Source organism: Macrobrachium nipponense, chromosome 10 (assembly GCF_015104395.2).
Source record: "Macrobrachium nipponense isolate FS-2020 chromosome 10, ASM1510439v2, whole genome shotgun sequence".
Taxonomy (NCBI): Eukaryota; Metazoa; Arthropoda; class Malacostraca; order Decapoda; family Palaemonidae; genus Macrobrachium; species Macrobrachium nipponense.
This window is the reverse complement of record NC_087204.1, coordinates 92,316,331-92,341,330: the sequence shown is the minus strand read 5'-3', so window position 1 is coordinate 92,341,330 and position 25,000 is coordinate 92,316,331. Positions and strand designations below refer to the sequence as shown.

Genomic DNA, 25,000 nt, shown 5'->3' with positions numbered 1-25,000 from the left:
AACTATCTGCCGTGACTACCCAGGGAATTTCAGTTTTACAACACAGGGTTGCTTCAGTCCACCCCACACTGTTGTGGGGTTAGGGGAAGGGGCTGCTGGAATGTACTCCCAATGACAGATGACCGTTCTAATCCTTCCAACTACCTTCTTATTTCCTTATGCTCTATTACTGCTGAATTATTTGAAATTTCACCCAATTCTCATTTTCTTAAACACCTGAAATCGAACTTTATTTATATATTTATATATTTTGAAAGGGGGAGCGGTGGGTGGGGTTGGAATCCAGTATGACTTTGTCAATGTAAGATAGATCTACAGGTGACCTTTCCCGTATAACTGTTGTTTGATCATCTATGCAAAGCTTCTTTTGGTCACCGTCAACCTCGCATTACCCTATTCTCATCATTTTTCGTAGATGGATCTAAAAAAAATTAATGTACCGTATACACTCTGTAAATGCTGTTCTTCGGTTCTCTTATTATAACCTGGTGTTGGACGTACTCGTTTTTATTTTGAGTAATATTTATGTGTTTTATTTTTTGCCTCTCTCCTATATATAACTTAATATAAAACCGTTCATCTGACCAGCGATCCTACCTTTTACCACTGTTTTTGATCAGTAGCGCCAAGGTGGCGTTCCCCCACACCCACCACCCTCTCTCTCTCTCTCTCTACAGTAGGTACTATTTTCGGTGTTGTTCCATTGGGCTCAGGAAGAGGTTGCCTCTTCCTATCAAGCGACGTCTTAGCTTCTTTCAGGTCACCTCCTCCGGCATTTTTTTCTACGGGAGTCGGTTATCTGGGATTACTGAGATTTGGAGGTCTCTTTATCTTGAGCTTTAAGTAACACGTACGTATCGCCTCATTCCTGAATAAACCCGCGTCATTATTCATTCATGTCACTTCTCATTTAATCTTCAGGTTTTGGCTTGAAAAGGGTATCAAGTAACTCTTTCAATTAATCTTTCTACTTCGATCTTTTTTTTGGGGGGGATCACAGTGTAGAACATATAGATAGATAGATAAATAACTCAGAAAAACATCGTCGTATCTGCAGTTGTGTCCACCTTTTGGAATTTGGTGTGATGCAGTCTGTACACCTCATTTGAATTACATGAGGCTTAGTGCCTCACGGGAATCGCTATTTTCAGCTCCCTGGCCATATATTTTCCAGCTGTATAATTTCCTTCCTTTTTTCTGGCGTATTTAGGAGTTTGTCCAAGAACTGACCCCCTAAAACACCAGAGCCTCATGAATATTGCATGCATGTACGTATGTATGTATATATGTATGACTGTGTACTTGCAAATTAGATGCATATGTGTTTTTAAGTACTCTGAGAGGTCTTAATGTCCCTTTACTTGTATTGTTTTATTTACATATATCACTGAGCGTTACTATTCCATTTGTGTTCTTATACCACTGATCACTGACCATAGTTAAATGACGGCAGGCAAAGTTTTGTAAATCTAAATCTGTAACCGCTGGTTACTCTAAGCTCCGTCCCTCCTTATACTTGTCATTTGAAATTCCCTTTTAAACGGCGTGAAATTTCAAGGTTTAATTGATGTCCTATATCGAACAGACTTTCGTTGTGACGTTCCACGTGTTCTCCTAAATGAGGAACTGCAAAAGATAGGGCGGCGCGTTGAGGAGCGTATGTCATTCCATAGCCCAATGAGAACCCGTAAAAAAAAAAAAATAAATAAATAAAAATGCGTATTTTGGTTGCGTTACTTGACATGAAGCGGCTTATTTGATTTTTAAAGTGAGTTTTATATTAGGACGAACACTTACACAAGGAATTGATTACGTAGATGCGGGAGTTTATTTTTATTACTCATGGGTGGTTACGGTTTTACGAAATTATTAACCAGCATGTAGGGGGCATCCCCATTAATACTGTAGCTGCAAACTTGCTGTCGCTCTTGTGATGCAACGAAAAAATATTGGAAGTTATTATTAATGTTGTTGTTTTTGTTGTTTTTAGGAAATTTCCTCTCTCTCTCTTGATTTCTTTAAAAAATTTCCTTGATTTTTTAGCTGTGTGCGACGTTTGTTTCAAATCTATTATATCAAATTAAATAAATTTTTGATATTCATTTGTATATCTTTTTTTCTATTTTCATTAATGTGGTCTGAAGTTATTATTTCGAGTATGATCCATTTGTAGCTGCTCTTTTGGTGACTTCACGATGCCCCTCGGTTATTCATCTCTTTCCAGACGTTTCATTCGATCTGAATTCGATTCCATTCGTCCAATAAAGAATGACGTTAGTTAAAAGATTCGAAGTCCATTTCCTATGTTTCACATAAAGAATGACGTTAGTTATAAGATTCGAAGCCCATTTCCTATGTTTCACATAAAGAATGACGTTAGTTATAAGATTCGAAGCCCATTTCCTATGTTTCACATAAAGAATGACGTTAGTTATAAGATTTGAAGCCCATTTCCTATGTTTCACATAAAGAATAACGTTAGTTATGAGATTCGAAGCCCATTTCCTATGTTTCAACATAAACGAATGATGAATAACGTTAAGTTACAGATTCGAAGCCATTTTAACTATGTTTCACAAAAGAAATAACGGTTAGTTATAAAGATTCGAAGTTTCAGCTCAGTAAAAAAGATCGAAGGCCATCCTATGTTTCACATAAAGAATAACGTTAGTTATAAGATTCGAAGCCCATTTCCTATGTTTCACATAAAGAATAACGTTAGTTATAAGATTCGAAGCCCATTTTCTATGTTTCACGTAAAGATGACTCAGTTTTATTAAGAAGCCCATTTTCCTAGTTTTTCACAAAAGAATAAACGTTAGTTATAAGATTGAAGCCCATTTTTCCTATGTTCACATAAAGAATAACGTTAGTTATAAGATTCGAAAGCCCACTTTCCTATGTCACATAAGAATACGTTAGTTATAAGATGACGAAGTCCATTTCCTATGTTTCACGATAAAGCCAATTTCCTTAATGTTTACATAAAGATCAGTTTTTAAGATTCGAAGTCCATTTTCTAATTGTTTCACATAAAGAAATAACGCCCTTAGTTATAGATTCAAGATAACAGCATTTCCTATGAAGTTTCAACATAAAGAATACGTTAGTTATAAGATTCGAAGCCCATTTCCTCAATGCTTTCACTTTAAAGAATAGAAAATAACGTTAGTTATAAGATTCCGAAGTCCATTTTTCAATACTAAAGTTTCACAGTAAAGAATGAACGTTAGTTTGATAGTTATCGAAGTTTCGAGCCATTTCCTATGTTTCACATAAAGAATAACGTTAGTTATAAGATTCGAAGTCCATTTCCTATGTTTCACATAAAGAATAACGTTAGTTATAAGATTCGAAGTCCATTTTCTATGTTTCACATAAAGAATAACGTTAGTTATAAGATTCGAAGCCCAATTACCTAGTTCCCATAAAGGTAATAACCGTTAGTATAAAGAATTCGAAGCCCAATTTCCTCGGCTTCACTTAAGAATAGTGGTAAGTTATAAGCTCTTCGAAGCCCATTTGCTATGGTTCACCCCATAAAGAATTGACCTTTAGTTTAAGATTCGAAGACCATTTCACTATGGTTTCCATAAAGAATAACGTTAGTTATAAGATTCGAAAGCCCATTTCTAATTGTTTCACATAAAGAATTAAACGTTAGTTTTTAATGATTCGAAGTCCCAATTTTTCTATGTTTTCACATACAAAGAAATAACGATTAGCTTATTAAGATTCGAAGACCATTTCCTTGTTTTCCATAACGAATAACCGTTAGTTTTAAGATTTCCGAAGTCCATTTTCTAGTTTCACATAAAAGAATAACGTTAGTATTAAGATTCGAAAGACCATTCTTCCTATGTTTCACATAAAGACCCCATTTAACCGTTAGTATAAGATTCGAAGTTTCTATTTCCCTATGTTTTCACATAAAGAATGACGTTAGTTGTAAGATTCGAAGACTCCATTTTCCTTATGTTTCACATAAAGAATAACATTAAAGTAATTAGATTCGAAAGCCCATTTCCTATGGTTTCACATTTTAAAGAATTGACGTTAGTTGTAAGATTCGAAGCACCATTTTCCTATGTTTCACATAAAGAAATGTGTAAAGTTAAATAAGAATGCAAGGACCATTTCCATGTTTCACATAAAGAATTAACTTTAGTTATAAGATTCCGAAGCCTTTTCCTATGTTTCACAATAAAGAATTTTGACCGTTTAAGTTGTAAGAAATTCGAAAAGATCCAATTCTAATGTTTCCATAAAGAATTAACGTTCGGTTATAAGATTCGAAGTCCATTTTCTATGTTTAACATAAAGAATAACGTTAGTTATAAGATTCGAAAGTCCTTTCTAATGTTTCACATAAGGAATATGGTAGTTAAAGATTCGAAGGCCCATTTTCTTTAATGTTTCCATTAAGAATGACGTTCGTTATAAGATTCGAAGACCCATTTCCTATGTTTCACATAAAGGAATAACGGTTATGTTTATTAAAGATTCCCCGAAGCCATTTTCTAATGTTTCAATAAAATAACCGTTAGTATAAGATTCGAAAGCCCATTCCATGTTTCACAATAAAAGAATGATCGTTAGTTTTAAGTAAGAGAATTCGAAGTCCAATTTCTCTATGTTTCACGTAAAGAATTGACGTCTTCAGTTTAGAATTCGAAGTTCCATTTTTATGTTTCACATATAAGAATAACCCGTTGTTATAAGATTTTCGAAGCCCATTCCTAGTTCACATAAAGAATTAACGTTAGCAGTATTAAGAAAAAAAAAATTCCCGCAGCCCACAATGTTCTATGGTTCACTAAAAAAATGACGGTTCAGTTTTAAGATTTCGAAGTCATTGTTCTATGTTTTTTATATTTTCACATAAGAACCCTAACGTTTTAAGTTATAAGATTCGAAGCCCATTCTAAAGTTTCGCAATAAAGAATACGTTCAGTTATAAGATTTCGAAAGGCCATTTCTATTGTTTCACGAAAGAACTGACGTTTCAGTTAAGAATTCGACGCCATTTTCCTATGTTTCACATAAAGAATTAACGTTAGTATTAAAGATTCGAAGCCCATTTCCTCATGTTTTCACATAAAGAACTAACGTTAGTTATTTTAAGATTTCGAAGGCCCAATTTCCTCTGCTTCACCATAAAGAATTTTCGTGGTTTAGTAGTTTCATAAGATTCGAAAAGCCAAGTTTCTAATTGTTTCAAAAAAAAGAATTGACGTTTAGTTGTTAAAAAAAAAGGGGATTTTTTTTTTGCGAAGACCCATTTCCTAATGTTCACCCATAAAGAATTTAACCGTAGTTAAAGATTTCCGAATGCCCATTTTCTAAATGTTTCACATAAAATAACGTTAGTTTTAAGATTCGAAGTCCATTTTTAATGTTTCACCATAAAGGAATTAAACGTTAGTAAAGAATTTTCGAAGACCCATTTCCTATATTTCACATAAAGAATAACGTTTAAGTTTAGAATTCGAAGTCCATTTTCTTATGGTTCACATAAAAAGAATAACGTTAGTATAAGAATTCGGGAAGCCATTTCCATTGTTTCACATAAAGAATACAGTTAGTTATAAGATTCGAAAGCCAATTTCAATAATGTTTTCAATAAAGAATGGACGTTAGTTGTAAGATTCGAAGAACCATTTTTCTAATGTTCACCGTAAAGAATGACGTTTCCAGTTTTAGATTCCGATTAGTCCATTTTCTATGTTTCATAAAGAATAACGTTAGTTATAAAGAATTCGAAGCCCATTTCTAATGTTTCACATTTAAAGAATTAACGTTAAGTTATAAGGTTCCCGAAGTTCCATTTCTAAATGTGTCACCGTAAAGAATGACGTTTCAGTTTAGATTTCGAAGTCCTTTTGTGTCTTGTTTCACATAAAGAATAACGATAGTTATAAGATACGAAAGGCCCTTACTTAATGCTTCAAACATAAAGAATAACGTTAGTTATAAGATTCGAAGCCCAATTTCCTCTGCTCACCCTTAAAGATAGTGGTAGTTTACTAAGATCGAAGCCATTTTCGTTTCCCAATAAAGAATGACTTTAGTTGTAAGATTCGAAAGGACCATTTCCTAATGTTTCACATAAAGAATAACGTTAGTTATAAGATTCGAAGCCCCATTCCTAATGTTTCACCATTAAAGAATTTAAACCGTTTTAGTTTTAAGATTCGAAGCTCCATTTTCTAAATGCTTCACAAAATTAAAGATAAGTTAGTTATAAGATTCGAAGACCCTATTTTCCTAGTTACATAAAGAATTTGACTTTAGTTGTAACGATCGAAAGACATTTCACTAATGTTTTAACATAAAGAATTACGTTGTTATAAGATTCGACAGCCCATTTTCCATATGTTTCACATAAAGAAACTGAACGTTTAGTTTTAAGATCGAAGTCCAATTCTATGTTTTCCATAAGAATAACCGTTAGTTTATAAGATTCGAAGTTTCCATTTCCTAATTCAACAATAAACGAATTAAGTTAGTTTCAAAGATTCGAAGACCAATTTTCTATGTGTTTCACATAAAAGGAATAACCGTTTAGAAAAATTCATTTTAAGATTCGAGACCCATTTTCCTATGGTTTCACATAAAGAATAACGTTAGTTATAAGATTCGAAAGCCCATTTCCTAGTTTACGTAAAGAATTTGACGTTTAGTTGTAACATTCGAAAGGACCAATTGTCTCTGTTTCTAACGTAAAAGAATGACTTGCAGTTTTAAGATTCGAAGTCCATTTTCTATGTTTCACATAAAAGAATAACGTTAGTTATAAGATTCGAAGGGACCATTTCCATATGTTTCACATAAAGCAATAACGTTAGTTATAAGCATTCGAAGTCCATGTTTTCCTATGTTTCAACGTAAAGAATGACGTTCAGGTTTAGATTCGAAGTCCATTTTTTCGAATGTTTTCACCATTTAAAAGGAAAACGTTAGTTATAGATTTTCGGAAGCCCATTAAACCAATGTTTCAACATTAAAGAATTAACGTTAAGTATAGATCGAAGCCCATTCCATCTGCTTCACTTAAAGATAGGTGGTAGTTTATAAGTTTCGAAGCCCATTTTCTAAATGTTTCACAATAAAGAATGTTACTTGAGGTTGAAGATTCGAAGGAACCATTTTCCTATGTTTCACATAAAGAATGAATGTTAGTTATAAGAATTCGAAGCCCAATTTCCTAATGTTTCACCATAAAGAATTTAACCGTTAGGTTTTAGATTCGAAGTCCAAAAATTTCGAATGTTTCAACAAAGATTAACGTTAGTTTAAGATTCGAAGCCCATTTTCCCTATGTTTTCACATAAAGAATGAAACGTTAGTTGTTTAACGAATTCGAAGACCATTTACTATCTGTTTCACATTATAAAGAATAACGTTAGTTAATAAGAATTCGAAAGACCATTTTCCTATGTTTCACATAAAGAAGAACGTTAGTTATAAGATTCGAAAGGTCCATTTTTCTATGTTCACGTAAAGAGATGACGTCCAGTTGTAAGATTCGAAGTCCTTTTCTATGTTTCACATAAAGAATAACGTTTCGTAAAGAATCGAAGTCCCATTTCCATTTCACATAAAGAATAACGTTAGTTAATAAGATTCGAAGCCCATTTTCTATGTTTACATAAGAATAACGTTATTTGAGGAAGATCTAGTCCATCCTATTTGCACGTAAAGATAACGTTTACGTTATAAGATCTAAGGTCCATTTCCTATGTTTCACAAAGAATAACGTTAGTTATAAGATTCAGAAGCCCATTTTCCTATGTTCACATAAAGAATAACTTAGTTAAAGATCCGAAGCCCATTTCCTATGTTTCACTAAAGAAAACGTTAGTTATAAGATTCGAAAGTCCATTCCATTGTTTCCAACGTAAAGAATACAACGTTAGTTATAAGATTCGAAGCCCATATCCTATGTTTCACATAAAGAATAACGTTAGTTATAAGATTAGAAGCCCATTTTCTATGTTCACATACAAGAATAATCAGTTTATTAGATTCGAAGTCCATTTCCCTATAGTTAACGTAAAGAATAACGTTAGTTAAATAAGATTCGAAGTCCCATTTCCTCACTGCTTCACATAAAGAATAAGTGGTAAGTTATAAGATTCCGAAGCCATACCATGTTCACAAATAAAGAATACGTTAGTATAAGATTAGAAGCCCATTTTCTATATTTCACATAAAGAATGATGTTAGTTATAAGATTCGAAAGACCATTTTCTATGTTTCACATAAAGAAATAACGTTAGTTTAAAGGGTTCGAGCCCCATTTCCTATGTTTCACATAAAAATAACGTTAGTTATAAGATTCGAAGCCCATTTCCTATGTTTCACATAAAGAATGGCGGCAGTTATAAGATTCGAAGCCCATTTTCTATGTTTCCATAAAAAAATAAACGTTTAGTTTTAAAGGATTTCGAAGTCCATTTTCTATGTTTCAACAAAGAAAAATTAACGGTTAGTTATAAGATTCGAAGGCCCATTTTCCTATGTTTTTCCATTAAAGAATAACGTTAGTTATAAGATTCGAAAGACCAATTTTCCTTATGTTTCACATAAAAGAATAACGTTAGTTTTTTAAGATTCGGAAGCCCATTTTCCCTATGTTTCACCATAAAGAATAACTTTAGTTTATAAATTCGAAAGCCCATTTCCTATGTTTTCACATAAAGAATAACGTTTTAATTTAAGAAGATTCGAGCCATTTCCTATGTTTCACATAAAAGAATAGGGGTAGTTTAAAGGATTCGAAGCCCAATTTTCTATTTTTCACATAAAGAATAACGTTTTTTTAGTTGTAAGATTCGAAGCCATTTCCTATGTTTCACATAAAGAATAACTTTAGGTTATAAGATTCGAAGCCCATTTTCCTTTATGTTTCACATAAAAAATGACGTTAGTTTTTTAAAAAATTTCGAAGGTCCCATTTTTCTTGTTTCCAACATAAAAGAATAACGTTAGTTATAAGATTCGAAGCCCATTTCCTATTTTTCACACAAAAGAAAAAGTTTGTTTTACAAAGATTTCGAAGTCCATTTTCTTGTTTTTCACATAAAGAATGAGTTATTTAGATTCGAAGACCATTTTCCATGTTTTCAAATAAAGAATAACGTTAGTTATAAAGATTCGAAGGCCCATTTCCTATGTTTCAACATAAAGAAGAAACGTTAGTTTATAAAGATTTCGAAGCCCTTTTCCTATGTTTCCATAAAGAAAGAGTCAGTTTTAAAGATTTCGAAGCCTTTTATTTTATGTTTCACATAAAGAATAACGTTTAGTTTAAGAAAATTCGAAGCCCATTTCCTGTTTCACTTAAAGAATAACGGTTGTTTATAAGATTCGAAAGCCCCATTTTCTTAGTTTTTCACGAAAGAATAACGTTATTTTAAGAATCGAAGTCCATTTTCTATGTTTCACATAAAGAATAAAACGTTAGTTTATAAGAAATTCGAGCCCATTTCCTATATTTCACATAAAGGTAACGTTAGTTTTTAAAGATTCGAAGCCCACCATTTTCTATTCACATAAAGAAAAATTTTAACGTTGGTTATTTAAGATTCGAAACCCATTTTCCTATGTTTCACATAAAGAATACGTTTAGTTAATAAGATTCGAAGCCCATTTCCTATGTTTCACATAAGAATCCACGTTAGTTATAAGATCGAAGCCCACCTTTATGTTTCACATAAAGAATACGTTAGTTTTTTTAAGATTCGAAGTCCATTTTCTATGTTTCCATAAAGAATAACCTTTAGTTATAAGATTCGAAAGCCCATTTTTCTATGTTCACATAAGAATGTTTACTTTAAGTTAGTAGTTTTTAAGAATTCGAAGTTCCATTTTCTATGTTTCCACATAAAGAATAACGTTAAGTTATAAGATCGAGCCCCATTCCTATGTTTCACAAAAAATAAACGTTAGTTATTTTTAAGATCGAAAGCCATTTTCTATGCTTCACTAAAGAATATGTAAAGAATGGAACGTTTTCAGTTTAATAAAGAATTTGAAGCCCATTTGTTTCCAACATTAAAAAATAACGGTTGTTATAAGATTTGAAGCCCATTTTCAAAGGTTTCCACATAAAAATTAACGGGGTTAGGTATTAAGGATTCGAAGCCCATTCCTTTATGTTTTCACCCAATAAAGAGTATATGTTTCCTAGTTAATAACGATATTCGAAGCCCATTTCATATTGTTTCAACTAAAGAATAATTTGTTAAAGTTATAAGACTTTCGAAGTTCATTCCTAAGTTTCAACATCAAGAATAACGGTAGTTATAAGATTCGAGCCCTTTTCTTTTATTGTTTTAAATTAAATGAATAATGTTAAAGAATGACGTTAGTTTTCTTATTAAGATTTGGAAGCCCATTTCCTGAATTTCACATAAAAAATACGGTAGTTATAAGATGGAAAGCCCCAATTTAACTATTGTTGCACATAAAAATAACGCAGTAAAGATTCGAAGCCCAATTTCCTTGTTTCAACCCATAAAAGAATAAGGGGTAAGTTAATTTTAAGATTCGAAAGCCCCATTTCTATGTTTCAACATAAAGAATAATGTTAGTTATAAGATTCGAAGCCTTTTCCTATGTTTCACATAAAGAATACGGTTAGTTATAAGATTCGAAGGCCCATTTCCTTATGTTCACCTAAAGAATAATGTTAGGTTATAAGATTTCGAAGCCCAATTTCCTAGTTTTCACTAAAGAATAAGTTAATTATAAGAATTTTTCCCGCACACCCCAATTCCTCCATGTTTACAGAAAGAATTAAAGTTAGTTATAAGATTCGAAGCCCATTTCCTATGTTTCACATAAAGAATAACGTTAGTTATAAGATTCGAAGCCCATTTCCTATGTTTCACATAAAGAATAGTCGTAGTTATAAGATTCGAAAGCCCATTTTATCTGTTTACCATAAAGAATAAACGTTAGTTATAAGATTGAAGCCATTTCCTATGTTTTCACATAAAAGAATGATGTAGTATCAAAGATTCGAAGCCATTCCATATGTTTCACATAAAAGAATTTAACGTTAGTTATAAGATTCGAAGCCCATTTCCTATGTTTCACATAAAGAATGATGTAGTTATAAGATTCGAAGTCCATTTCCTCGTTTATAAAGAATAACGTTAGTTATAAGATCGAAAAGACCATTTCCTCAATGTCACATAAAGAATAACGTTAGTTATAAGATTCGAAGCCCATTTCCTATGTTTCACATAAAGAATGATGTAGTTATAAGATTCGAAGCCCATTTCCTCTGTTTCACATAAAGAATAACGTTAGTTATAAGATTCGAAGTCCATTTCCTATGTTTCACATAAAGAATAACGTTAGTTATAAGATTCGAAGTCCATTTCCTATGTTTCACATTAAGAATGATGTAGTTATAAGATTCGAAGTCCATTTCCTAAGTTCACAAAGAAAGAATAACTTAATTTAAGAAGATCGAAGTCCATTTCCTATGTTCACATTAAGAATGAGTAGTTATAAGATTCGAAGTCCCAATTTCCTAAGTTCACAAAGAAGAATAAATCAATTAAGTTATAAAAGCCCCCCCCCCCCCCGAAGAACCTATGTTTGCACCATTAAGAATGATGTAGTTATAAGATTCGAAGTCCATTTCCTATGTTTCACATAAAGAATAACGTTAGTTATAAGATTCGAAGTCCATTTCCTATGTTTCACATAAAGAATAACGTTAGTTATAAGATTCGAAGTCCCATTTCCTATGTTTCACATTAAGAATGATGTAGTTATAAGATTCGAAGTCCATTTCCTAAGTTTCACATAAAGAATAACATTAGTTATAAGATTCGAAGTCCATTTCCTATGTTTCACATTAAGAATGATGTAGTTATAAGATTCGAAGTCCATTTCCTAAGTTTCACATAAAGAATACATTAGTTATAAAGAAAATTCGAATCCTTTCCTAAGTTTCCACATAAAGAAACGTTAGTTATATGATTCGAAGTCCATTTCCTAAAGTTTTCAATAAAGAATAACGGTTAGTTATAAGATTCGAACCGTTTCCAATTTCATGTTTCAACCATTAAGAATGGAATGTTAGTTATAAGATTCGAAGTCCATTTCCTAAGTGTTCACATAAAGAAGAATAACGTTATTAAAGATACAAGTCCATTTCCTAGTTTCACATTAAAGAATGAGTAGTTATAAGATTCGAAGCCCATTTTCCTATGTTTCACATAAAGAATAACGTTAGTTATAAGATTCCCCCCGAAGCCCATTTCCTAAGTTCCATAAAGAATAAGTTAATTATAAGATTCGAAGTCCAATTTCCTAAGTTTACAAATAAAGAATGATGTTGGAAGTTATAAAGAATTCCCGAAAGTATTTCCGAAGTTTTCCTACCATTAAAGAATAAAGGTTATTATAAGATTCGAAGGGTCCATTTCCTAAGTTTCACAAAAAGAAATAAGTTAGTTATAACCGAATTCCAACCCAATTTCCAAATTAAAAGGTTTATAAAGAATTGATGTTGTAGTAATTAAAGATTCGAAGGCCCATTTCCTAAGTTTACATAAAAGAAAACGGTTTAGTTATAAAGGATTCGAAGTCCATTTCCTAAAGTTTCACATAAAAGGAATAACGTTATTTATAAAGATTCGAAGTCACACCTAAGTTTCACATAAAAGGAATAACGTTAGTTTAAGATTCGAAGTCCATTTCCTAAGTTTCACATAAAGAATAAGTTAGTTATAAAGATTGAAGCCATTTCCAAGTTTCACTAAAGAATAACGTTTTAGTTATAAGATTCGAAGTTAATTTCCTAAGTTTCACACAAAAGAATAAACGTTAGTTAAAAATTTTCGCCCCATTTCCTAAGTTCACATAAAGAATAACATTAGGTTATAAGATTCGAAGGCCATTTCCTATGTTTCACCTTAAGAAGGATGGTAAGTTATAAGATTCGAAGTCCATTTCCAAGTTTCACATAAAGAATAACGTTAGTTATAAAGATTCAAGTCCATTTCCTAAGGTTTCACATAAAGAAAACGTTAGTTATAAGATTCGAAAGGTCCATTTCCTAAAGTTTCACATAAAGAATTAACGTTGGTTATAAGATTCGAAAGTCCATTTCCTATGTTTCACATTAAGAATGATGTTAGTTATAAATTCGAAAGTCCATTCCTAAGTTTCACAATAAAAGAATAACGTTAGTTTAAGATTCGAAGGTTATTTCCTATGTTTCAATAAGAAATGTGTAGTTATTAAGATTCCGAAGCCCAATTTTTCCTAAGTTCACATAAAGAATAAGTTAGTTATAAGATTCCCCCCCCCCCGAAGTTCCATTCCTAAGTTTACAAAAGAATAACGGTTAGTTATAAGATTCGAAGTATTTCCTATGTTTCAATAAAGAAGATTGTAGTTTATAAGATTCGAAGGGTATTTCCTAAGTTTCACATAAAGAAAACGTTAGTTATAAGATTCGAAGTCCATTTTCCAAGTTTCACATAAAAAATAACGTTAGTTATAAGAATTCGAAGTTTCCAATTTCCTATGGTTTCACATTAAAAGAATGATGTGTTATAAGATTCGAAAGGTCCATTTCCTAAGTTTCACAAAAGAAATAACGTTTAGGTTATAAAGATTCGAAGTCCATTTCCTAAAGTTTCACAAAAAGAATAAAGTTAGGTTATAAGATTCGAATTCCATTTCCTAATTTACATAAAGAATAAAGGTTAGTTATAAGATTTCGAAGTCCATTTCCCTAAGTTTCACATTAAAAGAAATTAAGTTAGTTATAAGATTCGAAGTCCATTTTCCTAAAGTTTCACATAAAAGAAAACGTTAGTTATAAGATTCGAAGCCAATTCCTAAGTTTCACAAAAGGAATAACTTTAGTTATAAGATTCGAAAGTTCCATTTCCTAAGTTTCACATAAAAAAAAAACGTTTAGTTATAAGTTCGAAGGCCATTTCCTAAGTTTCACTAAAGAATAAATGTTAGTTATAAGATTCGAAGTCCATTTCCTAAGTTTACATAAAGAATAACGGTTAGTTATAGATTTCGAAGCCCATTTCCTCTTGTTTCCACTAAAAAATGAGTTAGTTATAAGATTCGAAGTCCATCCTAGTTTACATTAAGAATGATGTAGTTATAAGATTCGAAGTCCATTTCCTAAGTTTCACATAAAGAATAACGTTAGTTATAAGATTCGAAGTCCATTTCCTATGTTTCACATAAAGAAGATAGTCAGTTATTAAGATTCGAAGTCCATTTCCTAAGTTTCACATAAAGAATAACGTTAGTTATAAGATTCGAAGTCCATTTCCTAAGTTTCACATAAAGAATAACGTTAGTTATAAGATTCGAAGTCCATTTCCTATGTTTCACATAAAGAATGATGTAGTTATAAGATTCGAAGTCCATTTCCTAAGTTTCACATAAAGAATAACGTTAGTTATAAGATTCGAAGTCCATTTCCTAAAGTTTACAATAAAGAATAACGTTAGTTATAAGATTTCGAAGTCCATTTCCTATGTTTCACATAAAGGAATGATTAGTTATAAATTCGAAAGTCCATTTCCTAAGTTTAACATAAAAGGAATAAACATAGTTATAAGATTCGAAGTCCATTTCCTATGTTTCACATTAAGAATGATGTAGTTATAAGATTCGAAGTCCATTTCCTAAGTTTCACATAAAGAATAACGTTAGTTATAAGATTCGAAGTCCATTTCCTAAGTTTCACATAAAGAATAACGTTAGTTATAAGATTCGAAGTCCATTTCCTAAGTTTCACATAAAGAATAAGTCGGGTTATAAGAGTCCGAAGTCCATTTTCCTAGTTTCACATTAAGAATGATGTAGTTATAAGATCGAAGTCCATTTCCTAAGTTTCACAAAATTAAAGAAACATTAGTTATAAGATTCGAAGTCCATTCCTAAGTTTCACATAAAGAATAAAGTTAGTTATAAGATTCGAAGTCCCATTCTAGTCACATAAAGAATAAACGTTAGTTATAAGATTCGAAGCCATTCCTAAGTTTCCAATAAAGAAAAACCGTTAGTAAAAGATTTCCGAAGTCCATTTCTAAGTTTCACATAAAGAATAACGTTAGTTTATTAAGTTCGAAGTCCATTTCCTAAGTTTCACTAAGAATAACGTTAGTTATAAGATTCGAAAAGTCCCATTTCCTATGTTTCCAATTTCACATTAAAGAATGATTGTAGTTATAAGATTCGAAGTCCATTTCCTAAGTTTCACAAAACATAAGAATTAACCTTAGTTATAAGATCTTCGAAGTCCATTTCCTATGTTTCACATAAAGAATGAACGTTAGTTATAAGATTCGAAAGTCCATTTCCTCCGAACGTTTCACATAAAGAATAACGTTAGTTATCAAGATTCGAAGTCCCATTTCCTAAGTTTCACATAAAGAAATAAACGTTGTTTTAAGATTCGAAGTCCAATTTCCCTATGTTTCACATTAAGAATGAGTAGTTATAAGATCGAAGTCCATTCTAAGTTATCACTTAAAGAATAACTTATTATAAGATTTCGAAGTCCATTTTCCTAAGTTTCAATAAAGGGAATAACGTTAGTTATAAGATTTCGAAGCCATTTCCTAAAGTTTTCACATAATACGTTAGTTATAGATTCGAAGTCCATTTCCTAAGTTTCCACAAAAAAAAAAAACGTTAGTTATAAGATCGAAGTCCATTTTCCTAAGTTTCAACAATAAAGAATAACGTAGTTATAAGATTCAAGAAGTCCATTTCCTAAGTTTCACATGAAAGAATACGTTAGTGTTATAAGATTCGAAGTCCATCCTAAGTTCACATAAAGAATAAATTAAGTTATAAAGATTCGAAGTCCATTTCCTAAGTTTCACATAAAGAATTAACGTTAGTTAATAAGAAATTCGAAGTCCCATTTCCTTAAGTTTAACATTAAAGAATTAAGTAAGATAAGATTCGAAGTCCATTTCCTAAGTTTCAACCATAAAGAATAAAACGTTAAGTATCAAGATTCGAAGTCCATTTCCTAAGTTTAACATAAAGAATAAACGTTAGTTAAAGATTCGAAGAACCAATTTCCTAAGTTTCACATAAAGAAATAGTTGTTATAAGATTCGGAAGACCATTCCCTGTGCACATAAAAAAATGAGTTAATTTTGATTAAGATTTCCTAAGTTTCACATAAAGAATAACAATAGTTATAAGATTCAAGTCTTTCTAAGTACAGAAGACGTAGTTATAAAGAATCGAATAATTTTCGAGTTCCATTTCCTAAGTTTCACATAAAGAATACGTTAAGTTTATAAGATTCGAAGACATTTCCTAACGTTTCACATAAAGAATACGTTAGTATAAGATTCGAAGAACAATTTACTTGTCCACCAAGTTTAAAAAAATGACGTTAGTTATAAAGATTCGAAGTCCATTTGCCTCTGTTTCAACATAAAGAATAACGTTAGTAGAACGATTCGAATTCCATTTCCTCTGTTTCAACATAAAGAAGTAACGAATTAGTTAGTAAGATTCGAAGTCCATTTCCTAAGTTTCACATAAAGAATAACGTTAGTTATAAGATTCGAAGTCCATTTATGATTTTTCACTCGAAACGAGAGGCGAATCTGCTGCGCGCGTGGAAGCGACGTAGTTCCAAAGCTCTGAAACCATTTGATGAATGTTTTATTCGAAACAAATTCGAGTTCATTTGACAAACAGGCAGACGACGAGCAAATTTCAGATCAAAGCGGCCACTGACATTCATTACTGCAAGTACGCTGTTTGTTTATTTGCGGTCTCATGTTAAATGTAATGAAGCCCAGCTATTAATTGTGACATAACTCGGCTGTGTCTTTTCAATTTGGGGTAATTGTATATTATATATATGTGTCTGTTTGTGTGTGAGAGAGAGAGAGAGAGAGAGAGAGAGACAGACAGACAGACAGACAGACAGAATGTGGTCTTCATCAAAGGTTTCGTAATATGATAAAAAAAAAAATCACCATCATTGTACTGCTCGAGAAAAAAAAATAAAATAAAATAAACGTAAAAATATCCCGTGCAAGGGTAATGACTCAGTGAATTACCTGGGACCTGAGCTCGGGCCACCATAAGGGAAATTGGAAACCCCAGGGCGAACTCTGAACCCAATGCCCTCTGGGTATTGTGGGAGATGACAATTTTTTTTTTTCCATCTGGCATTCACACGCAACCCGTCCCTACCCCATTCATCGTAATCTCTGCTCAAAAGACTTTGGAGGAAGCGTCCTGCAAGAGGGAAGGAGGAGGAGGAGGAGGAAGAGGGCAAGCCACGTGAGAGGGGCAAAGGGCAAGAAGTGGATGAGGAAAGACGCTCCTTAGAACTTATCATCACTGACACTCAGTCAGTCTCTGACTGTGATAGTGTCCGATGCTGCTGCTGCTGCTGCTGCATCCTTCAGCCCTTCTTATTTTCTCACAGTATGTGAATGAGTGCGTTTGTTCGCCGAGTGGGTGACTGGCCTGAACGAACACATCACACAACATTTGCTTAGTTTCTCTCAGAGCGGTCTCTCTCTCTCTCTCTCTCTCTCTCTCTCCGTTCGCCCAACCCTCCCCCACCCCCCAGCCCAGCCGGCCCAGCCAACACACACACACACCACGCGTGTATACCGTAGACGACTAGACGTATTCCCAACCAACCACATTACCCAGCGAGATCTGGCACTGGCAACATATGCGCGCTGTCTGCGTGAGGCAGAGGCGACAGCAACGGCGGCTGTACCGGTACTAGCATTAGTAGTAGTAGATTATGAGCCGTAGTTGCAAAGGAGATGACAGTTCTTGCTCATAGCCTTTTGCCCTTCTCAGAGGAACTCACACTCAATGAAAAGGATTTAATGTGAAAAAGCGAGTTTTGTGATGATTCAAGACGACGTGGCGACACAAACAAAGATAAATCAGTGCTTTATTTGACTGGTATGATAGTGGCCGAAAAGTGTGTTTTATTGTTGCCATGTGGTGATATTTACATGGCACAGTAAAGTGTTGGCTGAAGATTGGCCGGTTAGGGAGAGAAGGCGAAGTATTTAGGCCAAATCGCTGGTGATTTGGAGGGATTCCGTTGATTGTTGTGGTTGAGCTGTAAGAGGTTCAGTTTTCTTTATTCGTGTGAAAACGGAGGTGTTATTTAGAAAACTGGAAAAACTGAAGGGGTGCTTGCCAGTATTACTTAATTAAGATAATCACGAGAGGAATATAAATCTCGTAACTTGTTTACTTAATCCTGACTTGGAACATGAAATCAATCGTTGATGTTCCGGCAAAACATGTGATCAAATGAGTAGTACTACGAGTTTGTGGTGAGATGTTTATGTCATGGTTATCTAATTCATCAGTTGTTGTAGTAGAAGTTCCGTGACCCATTTCCAAAATGCAGATTCAAGTGAAAGTGGGGATACTTGTGGTGGTGGGGATACTCCTGATCGTGGGGAGTATCATTTTCCAGATGCAGTTTGACAAAATGTTCGACAAGATTTTGTCCAGTAAACTGGTTCTGCAGCCCGGTTCCAAAACGTTCGAATCCTTCAAGTCGCCGCCGGTGCCGATATTCATGCAGTTCTACTTCTTCAACGTCACCAACAAAGACGACGTGGTGGACAACGGCGCCAAGCCGGCTCTGCAACAGGTGGGTCCTTACACATACGCCGAGAGGCAGCTCAAGTATGACCTCTCCTTCGACGACGAGGCCGGGACAGTGACCTACCTCCAGAACAAGTCTTTCGTCTTCAGACCCGAATTGTCGGGGGGGCTCACGGAGAACGACAGGATCACGACGATCAACGCCGTCATGATGTCCGTCGGAGTGAAGTTCGCGACCTTACCTGACGCCGTCAAGGCCATCGTCGAGATCCTCTTCAAGAGGTTCCAGATCGAGCCTTTCATCACGAAGCCCGTCGGGGAGCTCCTCTTCCATGGGTATGACGAGCCTTTCTTGGCACAGCTGGGTAAGCTGACCAAGAAACCAGAACACCTGAGGGGAAAGTTCGGTTTCTTCTACCCGAAGAACAACACCCACGGAGGGTACTACACCATCAAGAGCGGCGTCCAGGGCATGGAGGATTACCAGGACATCGTCAGCTGGAAAGGGAAGCCGGCAGTCGATTTCTGGAAGAGGGACATGTGGGGAGGCGACACCTGCAACATGATCAACGGGACGTCGGGGAATCAGTTTGCGAGGCCGATCTCCAAACACAAGCGTCTCGAGCTTTACACCGCCGAGTTGTGTCGGTCTATTTTCGCCGTATTCCAGAAGGAGGTGATCCACGGCCCCATGACCCTCTACCGATACGTCCTTCCAGACTACCTCCTGGCGGACTCACCTGACAATGAGTGTTACTGCGTCGACGATTTCACCTGCCGGGCATCCATGATCGACGTGTCCCCTTGCAGAGAGGGCGCTCCAGTGGTCATGTCGACACCTCATTTTTACCAAGGGTCATCCCAAGACCTGACTTACGTGGAGGGACTGAACCCGAGACAGGAGGAACACGAGACTTACCTGGACATCGAGCCGAACACAGGTGTCACCTTCCGGGCTGCCAAGAGGATCCAGCTGAACATGGTTCTTCGTCCGTACAGTGAAATCCCCTCGTTCGGCAATGTCCCAGAGGTCATCCTTCCAGTCCTCTGGGTGAACGAGAGCGCCGTGGTGCCCCTGGAGCGCGCCTATGCATTGCATCGCACTCTCAACCTTCCCTTCACGCTCGTCAAAGTGGCGACGGGCGTCCTAGTCGTTTTGGGTGTGGTACTGATCCTGGCAGGGCTCATCAAATTGGGGCTGTTGATGAGGCACAAGCACCGGTTGAAAAAATCCCCGACGGCCAATAACAGAGCCCAGAATGACAAAGAGAAAGAAAAACATACGGTTCTGAGCGAAAAACTGAATTCGGCTAATTATAGCTGAATAACATAGCTGTGATTGATACCCCACATTGGGGAAGAGATAAACTGTGCCATATTTTGATACAAAGAAAGAATTGAAGTTCCTAAAGGACAATTTATAGTGCGAGAGAAAACGACAAAAGTATGAGTGATTGAATCATTAGGATTGACAAAGGAGGATAGGCCTTGTGAGCTCTTGCATAGAAGTTCTTAAATTTGAGCATTAAAGACTTTTTAGTCGTGAATGAGGAGACTATATTTAGTGAAGTATATTAAAAACAATTTTTAATCTTTTAAGATTTCCCTTTTTAGCTAGATCAGTAATTGTGAGACTGTCCATAGTTTCTTTGTTTTGACGTGCCTGCAAAGGCGCTGATGCAGTGCAACAATGCAAGAATATTTGTCCTCTAGTATGGAAGGAACAATACTCAAGAATTGAGAATCATGACTTGGTATTGGTATGGTGACTGTGCGTTGTAAGAATTTTATTTATTATTTATTGTTACATAAACGTGATGTTTACTGTCGCTGGATGGAGATGACTCTTTTATTTGTATTTGTGTACTACTTTATTTTGTAATTGTTCATAGATGAGGTGTTGTCAACAAATGTCCGAGCACTCATTTGTCGTTTCCTCCATTTCATGTACCAAAGGTTGTCGTTTTAATGTGAATGAGACCAAAAACAGTGATAATGACAATAATAAAAAACATTGAATTAGAGCAGTTTTGGTTTTTTTAGCATTCCATATTTCTCTTTGGTTTTAAGAGTGAAAAAAAAAAAAACTGTTACAAAGACTGATAAAATGATTTTGATGATACTGATTACTGGGTTTTAATAAAAGCAAAATGGTCTTTTCCATTCCGTATTCTGGGTAAAATCAAAATCTTCTCTTGGGAAAATTATTTAATGGTAATAATTTCAAGGGATTTCTGTATTAAAGGCAGAAAAAATAAACATTTAATGTGCATAAAAAAGCATTATGAATTAAAGAAATTTAGAATATATTGCAGGTATAATATCGTCAGATAATGAGTCAGAACTTACTAGTTAAACGAAGAATCCGAATGAGTTTCTGAATGTTTAGAATTGGTGGGAGATAAGATATGTACAGAACAAAAAGGTTTTATAAGATTTCTGTATGACAGTAACATACTGAACGTATGAAATGATTATTCTCATAATACTTGAAAGTATGATTATGTCGATAATATGGTCTGAATTTTAATTGTCAGTCTGAATGACATACTTGAAAGTGTAATTATCAGTTTAAATAATTATAAATAATGAATGATACTTCAAAACTAATGAGTCGTAAAGAGTAAGCACAGTATGTATTGAATATATTTATAATGATTTGCCTGTAACTGTTGAAGTATAAATATCTTTTAAGAAGCACAAGAGAAAGGTGAATTGCTGCATTTTAGTTCAAAAGCAGAACTTGAATCATCTTTTAGTTAAAACAAAGATGAATGATTTTTTAGTTAAAACAAAGGTGAACTCAAAATTTAATTTTTTTTCAAGTGAGAGTAAAGACAAAATAGTTAAATGGCCGAAGGCTGAAGTAAGAATATTAACTAATGCACTATAAGACAAACGTCGTTAACGCTGTCTTAATAGGTTACTGTGAATTGAGCATGAAGTATGTAGCAGATCATACCTGAGCTATGAATATAGTTTTAAAGGGAAAAGAACATAGGCAGGACAGTTGTTGGATGGGGCCTGAACCCGTCGCCTTCCATCCTCTTACCTGCGTTGATAAGATCGTTATTCAAGTTGGTAGCCAAAGACGTCATAATTGATCTCGGAATTGCATTAAAAGTTGAAGACCGATTTGAAATGGTATCTTGGAGAAATGACACTTGGCATCACATCGAAGACAGATCCATTAACTTGTCTCATTTCTTTTTGAATAGGGCGTCCTGGTCGATCTGTAATCACTGACGTTCACCCAGGAAGTGAATTCCACAGGTTAGAGACTGTGAGTGCACATGATGAATCACGGGGAGCAGTCTCGCCCTGACGTAGATATCGAGTGCGGGCAGGCGGTGTGGATCATGGCCGCACCACTATATTTTCCAAGAGGGGGGACAAATTATATATATATATATATATATATATATATATATATATATATTATATATTATATAATATATGATATCTATATATATATATGTGTGTGTGTGTGTAATATTATATATATATATAATATATAGATATATATTGTGTGTGTGTGTGTGTATGTATATATAAATATGTATAATATATATAATGATGTTATGTATGTATGTATGTATGTATGTATGTATATATATATATATGTATGTATGTATGTATGATATATATATATTATATCCACTGCGATGCCAATCATTTCAGTGAAGCAAGATTCGATAAAAAAAAAAATTAGAACGTTTCATTGACTTTTTTTTCAAGCGTTCCAATTACTGTTCAGCTGAATTCAAATATTTCAGGAAAGAGCAACGCAGTTGTAGCTATACTCTACACAAATATTATACAATACATAATGATAGCTTTAATTTGCTTCAACTGAAAGAATATATTGTAAAATGGAAGGAAAATAAAGTTATGTAGTTAAATGTCATCAATGTAATATATGTATAGTATATTTTTTCAGGATTTCATGGGAGGGGCAAGTGGCCCCTCTTGCCCCTATGTGCGGGCGCCCATGATGTGGATGGAGCACCGCATACAGAATTGCTATGGGGCTGAAAGGCAGCGGCTTTGTCCAAATTTAATGGGCAGTCTGTGAAGGTTGAACTTCACTGTCATTCAAAATTGGCGCTGGTTGAAGGAACGAAACAAGAAATAAATTTTAGGAAACGGAAGCAGTTAAGATGACAAATATAGAATTTTAACCTTAGATCTATTGTCAACTATGGGGATAACCTAAAACGTGATGATAACTAAACAGCTGATGAGAATCTCGAAACGAGGATGTGAAATAAATAAACAGGAAATCAGTAAGAGTTTGGAGAGCGTGATTCTATTTCGTTCATGGAGACACCAAAGGCTCCGCTACCTTTATCTACCTTTGTGAAGTCTAGATCTGATGTTAAAAAAATAATAAAAATAATAAATCAGTTCAAATCAGAAGACTCGCCTAAATGATTTATCAGAAACTATATCTGACAATTCAGAAATAAGGAGATTTTTCAGACATTTGGATAAAACAATTTCAAAATATTCAATATTAATAACAAAAAACATTGTTCTTTTATAAATACCGGTATAGCCGTCTGTTGAAGAAGCTGGGACATTGAAGAAAGACAAGTCATGGATACAAAGGACGAAAATGCTGAAAGATTGATCTTGGCAGAATTTCATCTCATGAATATGCAAATACATTGGAGGTGTGCATTAGAAGTAATTGATGCATAATTTCGGGAAATAACGGGAAATCAGTTCATATCCGGTGCACATGAACCAGCAACGCTTTCCGTACTGTAAAGGAATGAATATTTCAGAAAGGAACACAGTGGCTGTCTTTCAGATACTAAGAAGGTCTGTAGTGCAAGCGTTCTTTATGGACCGGAACCGAACGGTAAAGGTAACTTCTTCTTCTGCTTCTTTCAGTCTCATCAAGAAGTCATTAAAATCTTTGGGAGCGCCTCAGTGGCGTGATCGGTATGGTGTTGGCGTGCCATCTCGTTGGCCGCGAGTTCGATTCTTGGGCATTCCATTGAGGAGTTAGAGATGTGTGTTTCTGGTGATAGAAGTTCACTCTCGACGTGGTCCGGAAGTCACGTAAAGCCGTTGGTCCCGTTGCTGAATAACCACTGGTTCCATTAAACTTAAAAACACCATACATACAAACAAACAAACAAACAAACAAACAAGCATGCGTTCTTTATGGACTGGAATCGCACGATAGTCTTAACGGTAAAGATAACTACTTCTTCTTTTAGTCTCATCAAGAAGTCATTAAAATCGTTGGAGATAAATGATAGGCTTATCTTCTATTTTGTCAAGAGGTGCCCAAAAGAAACTTCGGACCCCATTCAACAGGATTAGGCAAAAGTCTCGGAAGATAACGAGAACAGTTCCAGTTCGGAGACGAGAAACCCAACTCAGCCTTATCTGGCGAAGTGGCCCAGCGGATAAGAGATAAGTAAAATATGAAGATGTTTGTATCTAATGGGAAAAGAAAATGTAAAGCATAATTTCAATATTGATAGAACAACGGCATAAAGATAAACCTTTGTTTTGTTTCTGTTCAGTTGATACTAAGACACCACACACACACATATAGGTATATATATATATATATATATATATATATATATATATATATATATATATATATATATATATATATATATATATATATATATATATATATATATGAATACCACAGGAAAATGATAGACAGAAGATCAGTACTAAGCGCTTTCCCGTTTGCCTGTCATTTCCTGTGGTATTCGCTTATATAATGAAGTCACGTGCAACTACTGTGATTTTTTAAGCATGTACGTATATGTATATATGTCTGGCTTTTACTTTAGTCTGGCAAGTTCTGTGATTTTTAAAAGATCAACAGTAACGGCGTTAATACGAAAACGAGATGTTTTGATTAACAGTACTTCATTCCTGCCCACATCAAAGTACTGTTTGTCGAAATATACGGACCTTTTACGCGCACACACACATATCAATGGATGAATGTATTTATGTGTATTAATAAATGCATATGTAACTATACATCGCTTATTTTCTGATGGGTAAAAATCACCAAACGTCTTTTAAACTTAGAGAAAGTAGTGATAATAGGTGTTTCAATATGTGATTATGTAGACCGTCTCAAGCTAATGCAACTATGCATTTAAGGACAAACTATCACATTTGTTTGTGAATGTGCGGGTATTTTATTTAGGAGTGTGTGTAGATATCAGTATTTGTGTGTATGTTTGCTTGTACAATAATGTATATATGCACATGGACACTTTTTATATGGATTATGATACTAGCAATCGCTTCAGAGAGAGAAAACTTCTTATCAGGTCCCGCAAAGTTCATTTTCGCCCTCATTTAAATATTGTAT

The 25,000-nt window shown here is 34.2% G+C and overlaps 2 protein-coding genes across 2 annotated transcripts in view; both read left to right on the top strand.

The window, feature by feature from the left end:
* The window catches only part of LOC135223760 (uncharacterized phosphotransferase YvkC-like), a 419,683-nt gene that overhangs the window by 100,555 nt on the left and 294,128 nt on the right, over nucleotides 1-25,000 (top strand). The window lies entirely within an intron of this gene.
* Nucleotides 17,611-20,660, top strand: LOC135223759 (lysosome membrane protein 2-like). The gene has a single exon (XM_064262521.1). The coding sequence runs from the start codon at nucleotides 18,428-18,430 to the stop codon at nucleotides 19,958-19,960; it is 1,533 nt and encodes a 510-aa protein (XP_064118591.1). The 5' UTR covers nucleotides 17,611-18,427; the 3' UTR covers nucleotides 19,961-20,660.

Excerpts from the sequence above, each read along its gene's own strand:
- LOC135223759 (XM_064262521.1), top strand. The coding sequence starts at position 18,428 with ATGCAGATTCAAGTGAAAGTGGGGATACTTGTGGTGGTGGGGATACTC.